The sequence below is a fragment of the Peromyscus eremicus genome, chromosome 9, assembly GCF_949786415.1.
Source record: "Peromyscus eremicus chromosome 9, PerEre_H2_v1, whole genome shotgun sequence".
Lineage (NCBI taxonomy): Eukaryota > Metazoa > Chordata > Mammalia > Rodentia > Cricetidae > Peromyscus > Peromyscus eremicus.
Genome location: NC_081425.1, coordinates 66,228,812 through 66,239,044, shown reverse-complemented (window position 1 = coordinate 66,239,044; position 10,233 = coordinate 66,228,812). Strand labels below are relative to the sequence as shown.

General features: G+C 46.5%; 1 protein-coding gene across 1 annotated transcript; it reads right to left on the bottom strand.

Moving 5' to 3' along the window:
- Nucleotides 1-1,021: 1,021 nt before the first annotated feature.
- On the bottom strand, nucleotides 1,022-4,170 carry LOC131919984 (chymase). Its single transcript, XM_059274403.1, has 5 exons — nucleotides 4,066-4,170; nucleotides 3,273-3,423; nucleotides 2,106-2,241; nucleotides 1,666-1,920; nucleotides 1,022-1,359 (listed from the first exon to the last, which is right to left on the bottom strand). The coding sequence occupies exons 1-5, from the start codon at nucleotides 4,121-4,123 to the stop codon at nucleotides 1,216-1,218; spliced, it is 744 nt and encodes a 247-aa protein (XP_059130386.1). The 5' UTR covers nucleotides 4,124-4,170; the 3' UTR covers nucleotides 1,022-1,215.
- Nucleotides 4,171-10,233: the final 6,063 nt, after the last annotated feature.

Genomic DNA, 10,233 nt, shown 5'->3' with positions numbered 1-10,233 from the left:
CACCCTGTTAGAGCTTTACAGGTGGGAGATCAATTTTCCAGATTGTTTGCCCTTAGCTGCCCTCTCTATACTTCCTGGAGAAAGCAGTGATCCTCAGCTGAAGGTGATTCTGCACTTTCGCCCTCAAGGGAGTGGATCAATATCTGGAGACATTTTGATTGGATGTGTAGAGGGTGTTGCTACTGGCCTCTATTGGAGAGAGGCCAGAAATATGTTAAAGATCCCACATCCTGTTTGTAATACAAAATGTTCTCAGTGATTCTGAATTATTAAATATAAATTAGATTTGGTATAGGGTTAGTAGTTAAGTCAGGGAATGGGAGATGGCTCAGTGGCTAAGAGAGCAGGCCGTGAAAGCGTGAGGACTTGAGTTTGAATCCCCAGCATCCAAATAAAAACAGGGTGTGGCCAAGTGTGCCTGTAACCCCAGCACTATGAGACAGGAGCATCTTTGGGGCTTGCTGGCCACCAGTGTAGCTCCAGGATCACTGAGGACCCTGTCTCAAAAGATTCCGTCAGAGAGTGATAGAACAAAACTGGACATTCTCTTCAGGCCTGCTTGGGTGTGCATGGGCATGCACACCTATATATATATATACACACACATGTGTATACATGCCCCCCCATACACAATGACAGAGAGAGAGAGAGAGAGAGAGAGAGAAAGAGAGAGAGAGAGAGAGAGAGAGAGAGAGAGAGAGAGAGAAGAGGAGAGGAGAGGAGAGAAAGAAAGAAAGAAAGAAAGAAAGAAAGAAAGAAAGAAAGAAAGAAAGAAAGAAAGAAAGATAGATATTAAGATAAGGAATGGGCATAATTTCTTGTTTATATGGAAATACAGACCTTGCCTTTCCAGGAAAACTCTTATTTTTTCTTTATTATTTCCCATCTCCTGTTTCATTGTGTATTTTTCTGTCTTTGCCTGCTCCTTCATACCCATGCAACCCCACAGACCCCCTCCCAAATCTTAAGTTATCAGGTTGCTGTGTGTAGGGAGAAGAGAGCGGCTGAGAGAGGAGACACATTGCAGTCTAGAATCTGGGTCTTTATTGAGGTTCATTGCCCTTTGGGAACCTTCTGAGACATGGAAGAACCTTTAGGTATATCAGGGAGCTGGTAGGACTTCAGCAGGAAACCAGACAGGCCAGGGCACATGGCACAGAAAACCTGCTCAATTCCAGTTCCAGATTTCCTCACAGGCTCGCCCAAGCTCCAGAGTTAATTTTCTCTCAAGATCTTATTGATCCAGGGCCTGTAATGGGAGATTCGGGTGAAGACAGCCGGGGGCTTTGCATTCTGATGTACATAGGATGCGATGCCTTGGGCTATCCCAGCACACAGGAGGGGTCCTCCAGAGTCTCCCTGTTGGGGGGCGGCACAGAGAGGAAGCGCGTGAACGAGTGCCTCTACCTCTACCCACCCATTTCACCCTTGGAGTTGCAGTTAGGGTTAGTCAGTCCAGGAGCCTGATGTCACATCTTTCTCTCCTGGGGCAGCCACCATACCTCCACCCCATGTTCTCTGCACAGCGATGGAAGATGTAAACTTTCTTTCCTCACTCCCGTGATTCCTAAACGCTGTGATTAGCTGACAATTTTCTGTCCCGCCTCCTTCTAGCACTCAGACCCCCAGCAGTGGTTTTTGAAAAAATACTAGTAAGAGGATCACCTTGTATACATTTCGCGTCTTCTTGGGATTGCCCACACACAGCTGGGGTTCATGGTGAAAACTCTCAAAGTGACGGCAGGCTTGGGGGTCCAAGACACTCATCTTCACCTCTTGCAGTGTGCCGGAGGCTGGTTCATTCACGTTTGTTTGGCCCCAGCCAACTGCCCGGCACACCCGCCCAGGTGGGATGAAGTTTGATTTGGCTGAGAACGGGAGGGTGCCCACGCCTAGGGTTAGGTTGGCTTTCTCCTTCAGCTGTGAAGGGAATGAGGGGCTTTTAGTGAGGGCCATGGGCAGTCAGAGAGGGAAAGGGCAAAACACCAAGTCCAACCGGTGGATAAGAAGGGAGTGCTGTTCTGAGTCAGGGCAGGGGAAGCTCAGGGCAATGGGGACCTGGAGGAAAAGTCTAAGGGAGTAGACTGGAGGGAGACACTTGTTACCTTCAGTAACATGATGTCGTTGAGAACCAAATGGCCATCGTATTTTGGATGAGGGAATTGCTTTTCAACCTCAAGCTTCTGCCATGTGTCTTCTTTGATTTTTCTGTTGTGGGCTCCTAGGAGGACTGTGATAGACCTATTGTGAAGACGGAGGAGGGCCGAGGATGGAGAGTGCTTGCCTAGCTTACCTGAAGCTCTGGGTTTGACCCACAGCGCTGTATAAACTGGCATGGTGGTGCATGCCTATAATCTCTGCACTGGGGCGGTAGAGGCAGGAGGATTAGAAGTTCAAGGTCATTCTTAGCTGCATAGTGAGTTTGAGGCCAGCCTGAGCTACATGAGACTGTGCCTCAAAAACAAACACAAATAAAACCAGTGACAGCAACAACAAAAAGGAAGGACAAGGAGAAGACAGAGACGGCTTCAGAGATGAACGCATTTTGTGAAAAGGCTGGAATTCCTCACTGGGACTCGGGACTCTTCCCACACCCCCTTTTTGGGCCACTCATGCTTTTGGATGGCTCAGTTTTTAACCAGGAGAGCAATGTGGAGATATCTGCACTTGGGCCTGAAAGTGGATCTTGAGCTCGGACCAACTTTCAGGAGAGAAAAGGCTTTGAGAAAGAGTGTTCCCTGCAGCAGACATACTTTCTAGGTCTGGGTCCCTTGGAATTGCTGGGGAATGAGCAAGAAATGGAGGACCTAGCGGGTAGAGTTAGCACTCCCTAGTTTGGGAAACTTTATATGGGGCCAGTCTTCTGCAGAAAGAGTTATGAGTCAAGTAGGAAGCCGTAGTGTAGTAGTGTCCTGTGGACGTTGTTCTGTCTTCCTTAGAAATGATGGCCTCTGGACCCTGGAAACTGATGGCGTTCTTGAAAATGTCAAGGGGAGATGACCCAGAAAACTACCGGGTAGACACTGACAAGTGAGCATGAGTGTCTTCTCTGTTGAAGGGGGTATGGAGGGGAGACTTTTGGAGAAACCTCCCTTGCCTCTGAGGGGAGCTACATTTATACTGATCGAAGGTCAGGGCATCTATTTAACAATCTCTCTCTCCGTCAGTTGACCTAGGCTCAGGATCCCTGTTCAGGTCCCACATGGGCTTGTCCCAGAACGCTACCCTGATGGTTAACCTTGTATTTAGTGATAAACAGCACCTTGTCTCACCTTCCAGCACAGTGTGCAGCAGTCAGCACAAAGTTTCGCCTTATGAGGAAGCCACTGCAAGCCGACAGGTGATTGTCAGGAGTGACAATATCCAGATAGGCCATGTAGGGGCGGGCGTGTGGTATGCACTCTGTGCCCCCAATGATCTCCCCTAGAACAGAGAACCCCAGGGCCCGACATAGGTGTGGATGCCCTCTCCAGATGAATGCACAGCTGGGTTAAGGTTGGGAGAGGGTTCCCTTGATCTCCTTGCCCTGGATCCTGTCCGTCATCCTCTCAGACATCTTGATCAGCTTTTCTCACCCACAACTCTCCCTCCTCCAAATAGTCATTCCTTCCTCAATGCACAGCAGCCAATCCTGCCTTAGATTCAGGGGGTTCCCGCTTCTGATTTCCCACACCCTGCCCTATCCCTGGCCCATCTGCCTTCCTGCAGCCCATGTTGTCCAGGTTCCTCCTGTCCTGCCCCCTTATAGGCACAGAACTGCAAAATCACAAAGCAATCCTTTACCTTAAGCCCCAGCAATGAAGGGAGCATGCCTACTTTCCTGGAGTCTCCCTTTGTCTCCCACTTGCTTTAGGATTACCCCCCACCCCAGGTCAACACAAGCTTCCGTGTTCCTGGAGACCACCATGGCTTTAAAGAGTGGGTGGGTGTGTTCCAAAAGGAGACCAGTCTGAGGCTCTTGAGAAGAGCTATGAGACCCTTTTCAGAGCCCTAAAAGTCAGACTAAACCTCGTTGTCTTAGGAGCTGACCCTGAGGATTTGCGAGGGAAGGACCCCGACACTCACCAGCTTTGGCGGTGGAGCCCAGGAGGAAGAGCAGCAGATGGAGAACAAGAAGACGCATCCTCTCGGAGGGGGCTGCCCACAGCTGCTGCAAGCTTTATCTTTGGGTCTTAGGACTTATTACTCCCAGGGGGCAGGGGAGTGGCAGAGCTGTTACCACAGGAACTGTGTGGTCGTGGTTTCTTCTAGAGTTGACTGTCTTCATGACTGGACAGTCCTCCAGAATGACACTGTTTTACTAGAGGTGAAACTGAAGCCTAGGTACTCAGGTGGGTCCTCAACTGTGCCTCTGTGTGGGTTAGGAGTGTGGGGGCAGACTATGGAGGGATCCTACCTTTTCTAGTTAGGCCAACTTGTTGAAAGTCCCTAGAAACTTGGGTTGAGGGTAACCTTTGCACTGGGCATCCAGGAGCACACAGGTTGTGATTACTATAGCCCACAGTAGGAAATGTGTCTTGCAGAAAGCCTCAATGAACATATACATGTATAGATATGTACATGAGCAAACAAACATACACAATATGCCATTTTTACAAAGTAAGGAGGGTTAAAGTATTAGTCAGGGGTGGGGGAGAAAAGGGATACTGGGTAGGTTAATTCAAACTAAAGATCTATTTAAAAAAAACTTAAGGAAATCCACTAATTAGTAAGCTAATTAAATAAAGAGTTTGAACAGAATTGCTATGCATGGGTGGCAAATGTCAATACTGGAAACCACGGGTTTTTAAATAAAAATTATAACACTAGGCATGGGATACCTCCCTATGAGTTACTGGTCTCCAAAACAACACAAACTACTGCCATTGCTCTTGGTTGCTCACCATAACTTCATGGTAAGGCCTTATTGCTGAAGATACCACACGTATTGGCTGCAGGAAATAGAAAATCAGTCTCAAACTGACCTGGAAACTTCTTACCTAGTTCTGGAAGGTATGATACAGGCTGCTGAGGGAGCAAAGACATCAATAGACTTACCCAGCTCTGGACCTTGTATACTGCAATACAGATCTGCCAGGCAAGATGTGCCCACTAGTGCCATAGTGGCATGACTGTTATTGGGGTAAATAACTGATTTCTGCTTGGATTTGATGCATACTCCACAGGAGCAGTATGACTGTTACTGTAATCCTGACCCAAAGTCAAAAGCCTGTGGAAGGTCTCAGGGTAGAACCGGCTGTTGTTAGTTTGTTTGATGGTAAAGTTGTCAAAATTTCCTCTAAATATTTGTGTTTATAATCATCGACCTGAACTGCTGTCATGCTTGGTCAGAGAGGCTTCTCTTTGCAGCGGGCAGCAGTCAATGTAGAGATGCATAACTTGTCAAGAGAATGAGGGACTGAGTGCTCAGCCCTACATGGTCATCTATATTACCTCTCCACTCCCCAAGCAACAGTCAAGGAACATTGTGGAAGAGGAGGCAGAAAGAGTGTGAGGATGGAGGGAGCACAGTGGAAGGCTGTTTTCTGGACATGGGGTGGCTGTCACACTCATGGGCTTGAAGCAGCTGTGGTTTCCTGTACAAGCCTACAGGAGATCAAGCCAGCCAAATTCCTGCCATAGGTGGGGTAGATCATCTCCAGACCCCACACCAAGGAGTGAATGCTTGCTGGGGAGGCAGACTTCTTCTTCATAGAGGATGTGGCCACTGATGGTTCTAGACTCATACACATGGCAGCACTAATTGGACTTCTTGGGTTATTAAAAAAACACACACACATGAAGTTGGGAGGAAATTTCAAAAATAAAGAAAAATAAAAAATATAATATTCTGTTAGTTTTCATGCTATTCCATTTCATTACATTATATATTAAAACTTAAACAGCATTCCTCTTAAATAAATGATTACCTGAAACACATTAACCTGCATTTCTTCATTCCTGAACCAGTGTTTATTGTCAGAGGAAGAGACAGAGGGAAAAAGAGAGATCAACTAGAGGAGGAAGCTGACTCTAGGCTACTCCACACACTTCAGCCTGAGAGCAAAGAGATGGGATGACCTTTCCTCAGTCTGCCATTCCATTAGATACCTTGTTACTTCCCTAGCAACCCCAACGAAAATTTCAGTTTTGTTGACCTGACCTTTAGGGTTTATGGTGTAAAGCTAGATCTTTCTGATTTCAAATCAAGGATCCTTCTGCTCAACCATGGAAGAGAAAGAGTTTTGCTAAGTGTGAGGGAAGGGACAGAGGTATGAAGTAAGTCATCCTCTCTGGAGGGCTGGGGTGGGGGTGGGTTCTAAACTGAAGAGTACAAAGTCAGTGTCTGAGAGTTAACACTTTTTCTTTTTGTAACTACCTTGGAAAATACCGTTCCTGTCTGTTTACAGAGGTAAAATTGAAACTGGGAGGAAGACCACATGACCTCTAACTATTAAAAACACATCCAGCACCTGTGCGGTGCTCCCCTGGACATGGAAGAGCAGGCCACACAGTGGAGTGCAATTTCTCTTGGAGACCACCAAGAGATTGGGTTCATAGAGGGAGCCTACAGAGGGTCAATGCTTCCACACACTGTTCCACATGCCCTTGTGCCAGCCTGGGCTCGTGAGCACAGTGACCCATGTCTTAGTCTCCATCAGCTGCTGCTCTCATCTGAACTTTCTGAGCCCATCCACATCTCCGACCCTCTCAAGAACGAGACGTTTACACACACTTCCCTAGAATCTTTCTGCATCTGGGTGTTTTAGGATTATCAGCATTGCTTCCTTCACCCTCTGGGGTTGTCACATAAAGCCCAAAATGCCCCATTAAATGTGTGCTTCAAGAGGACACCAATGACAACAAAAACCCAAGAAACAACACCCCAGATGTTGAGTGGAACCTTCACTTTAGATAAACTGTTGTCTATCTAAAGTTGGAATTTAACTGTAAGTCCTGTGTTTTCATTTGCTAAAACTGAGAGCTCTGACACTTCGTCACTAGCAGGACAGAGGAGGATCTGGAGCTGGAGAAGTCTTGTCTGGTGGTTCTGTATCTGTGAGACCAAGCCCCAGAGGCCTAGGCAAGGTTTTTCACTTATGTTGTTGAAATGGAGGGTAGGTCACTTAGGACTAGGTGACGGCTCCCAGAATCATGGCTCAGATCCACCCAGCATTGAGTTGTGTTTCATCTGCTCCGCTGGAGGTGAGGGAAGAGATCGGTACAGTTCAGTCCCCAGCAGGGCATCAACCTCATAAATATCGACCCATGATTTGCTTGCCTTTTCTTTGTTGTGAGTATAGTTTATCAGAATTCTGCTTTCTCTTTTGGCTCCCTTGTCTGCTTTATATGTTGCTGTGCTTCATAGTTTAACTATGGTTTGAAGATCACGAAACTGGGAGTGTGATTAGTTAGAAGGGAATGGAGGTCTCTAGGAGATCTTGTCTTCACTAACAGGCCGTAACCGATGAAACCTTTGATTTGCGTTGTCTCAAGGAAGTCGTGTTAGGTCTCTTCTCATTCTACAGTCTGAGGGCACTGTCCACGATGGGTATAGTGGTAGACACTGTAATCCTCAGTACTTGGAAGGCTGAGGCAAGATTATGGCACTTGTCCCTGGCTAGCCTTGGCTTAATAGCAAGACTTTGTATAAAACTAGACAGAAGGAAGAAAACCCCCAAATTGTTTATGCTTAAAAATGACAAAGTCATATTCTTCTGTAGCAAGTCTTTCTCTGTCCTTCCAGCCAGCTCCCAAATAATGACATGGAGACTTCTTATTAATTATGAAAGCTCATCCTTAGTCTTGTCCCACTAGCTCTTATAACTTAAATTAACCCATTTATATTAATGTATGTTCTGCCACATGGTATTACCTCTCTTCCATCTTACACTCCTCTTTCCATTTCTTGTCTGACTGACAACTCTGCCTTCCTTCTTTCTAGAAGTCCTGCCTAACCTCTTCCTGCCTAGCTATTGGCCATTCAGCTCTTTATTAAATCAAATCAGAAGGCACCTTGGCAAAGACACATCTTCACAGTGTAAACAAATATGCTGCGACATCCTTCCTTCTTAAAAAAATGTTTCCAGAGCTACTAAAAATTTTCATTTAGAAAATAATTGATAAAGTATTCCTTTGGATAGTACGAGAATAGATGGGGACAGGTAGCGACACTGGCTGGAGAACATTAATTAACCTTGGCTTCTTTCTTCTTGTCCCATGTCACCAGAGACTGGATTCTCCTCAGTGTAAGCTTTTTTGTTTTCTGAAGGCAAACCTTTGGTCACCTGTAAATCCCTCTCACTTGCAATTTCTTTGGGCAGAAGATATGCCTTTTTTTTCCCTGACTCTTGCATTTTGTTTCTGCTTTTGCAAGGCTTGGGTAAGAAGCTGCTGGCCTCCTCTGGATGCTTCCTTCAGATGCTACTGGCTGAGCTTGCTTTGACATCCTCAGTGGGTGTCTGCTGCCAATGGTGCATGGAGAGGCTTCATTAAGTTGAATTACTCAGCCCTGCTACAGTACTTGACACAGGCAAAACCTTCTAATCTATGTTTCCCTTGCTGACCTCATGAGGCCCTGCCCAGGGTTCATCAGGCAAGCCATTATTGTCCTCTCTCCACCATCCCTAAGAATGAACGCTGTGGTGGTAACCAGGCTCTTGATTTTGGAGCTTCTGGGCCACCAACTTCTCCTTTGACACCAGGGGCCCATGTGATGGGGTTTGTTCTGTAGTAGTGACCTTTCTGGAAGCAATTCAACTTCCAGAATGAGGCCCCAGCCCAGCTCTCAGGAGTTTCCATCTGCCCCACTATGTGGGCCAGGTTGTAGGGTGGGGTAATCACTTTCTCGCACATCCAGTTGCCCAGCTCCAGGGAGGAAGAGTTGTCCCAAGTACATGTTGCTCTTAGACTGTGGGGGTAAAGGGGTAGTGTGGCCTCAGCTGCAGGTTAGTGAGTATTCACATCTCCTAGGAAAACACACAGCCACTGTCTCTGCTTTATCTTTCACCCTTTGAGACTTTCGTGTAAGCCAAGGGTGGTGGGGCATGCTTGTAGTCCCAGTCCTAGAGAGGCTGAGGCAGGAGGATTATAAATTGGAGGCCATTCTGAGCTGTGTAGTGAGACTAGGCCCAAATCAAACCAATCTAAATCAAAATGAAAAAGACCATACCACTTAATTGCACAACTATAGACTATAGAGTTAGAAAAAAACACAGATTCTTCTTATAGGTTCTTTTAGGCTGTTTAATCCCCACATGTGGATTTTTTTTTTCGTAGAATTAGAGTTTATAGTCAGTCTTGTACTTGGATAGCTATCTTTTTAAAAAACTTTTTATTGATACATCATACATTCCGATTCCACTAGTCTCCCCATCCCCTTGTTTCCTCTCTCTGCACTTGCAACCTCCCTCCAAAAACAAGATATAAAAAGTCCAAAAATCCCCTCAAAAATCCAAAAACCAAACACATACACAAAATAAACAAACAAAAAACAAAAAAAAATTTCAGCATGGAAGCTGCAGTATGGCCCAGTGAGTCACACAGTAGACCCTTCAGTCAATACATCTTTACTTGCAAATGCTCACTGCAATGAGTCATTGGTCTGGTTTGAGGCCTCTGGCTTCTGCCACACTGTCAATACTGGCTCTCACTGGGACTCCTCTTGGATATCCTATTATTGCCCTATGTCATGGAGATCCTGTAGCTTTGGATCTGCAGGTCTGGCCTCTTCACATGCTCCAGTAGTTCATAGATTATGTGGGTGTTGGGATGGGATAGATTATAGTTCTGGTTCTGGCCTGGGTGGCAGCTGGGTTGGTCAGCGGGCCAGCTTTCCCTCATTGTCGCCATCCAGGCGAGCTCTCCAGCACTGCCCTGGCTAGCTCATACCAATGCAGTGGACATCAAGGAGCTAGGCCAGTTCTGCTCTCCCACCCTTGGGTCTAGCTCACCTGCACCACCAGGTGACCACCAGGGCCAGCCAACTCTACTGTTTTGCCCAGGTGAGGTGTAGGGCCCTGGTGATGCCAAGCGTCTTGAAGGCGCTGCTTGACAAAAATCACAGTGCTCGAATGACTTGGACTGACCCTTCACTGTCCTTTGTGGAATTTGCTGCACAACCCTTAACCTATGTCTTTGACATGTTTAATGTTTGAATTTCTTGCTGTTAAGGACCCCTCACTGAAGGCTAGAACTGGGACAATGTAACCATTTTTATGGAAGCTGATGTTAAGAATAAAACTTGTGGTGATT

What these genes read in the sequence shown, in the direction of transcription:
- LOC131919984 (XM_059274403.1), bottom strand. Translation starts at nt 4,123, where the DNA reads ATGCGTCTTCTTGTTCTCCATCTGCTGCTCTTCCTCCTGGGCTCCACC. An exon ending in GGGCTCCACCGCCAAAGCTG is followed by an intron (nt 3,424 to 4,065) that starts GTGAGTGTCGGG and finishes TCTCTGTTCTAG; the next exon opens with GGGAGATCATTGGGGGCACA. An exon ending in GCTGCACACTGTGCTGGAAG is followed by an intron (nt 2,242 to 3,272) that starts GTGAGACAAGGT and finishes TCTTCACAATAG; the next exon opens with GTCTATCACAGTCCTCCTAG.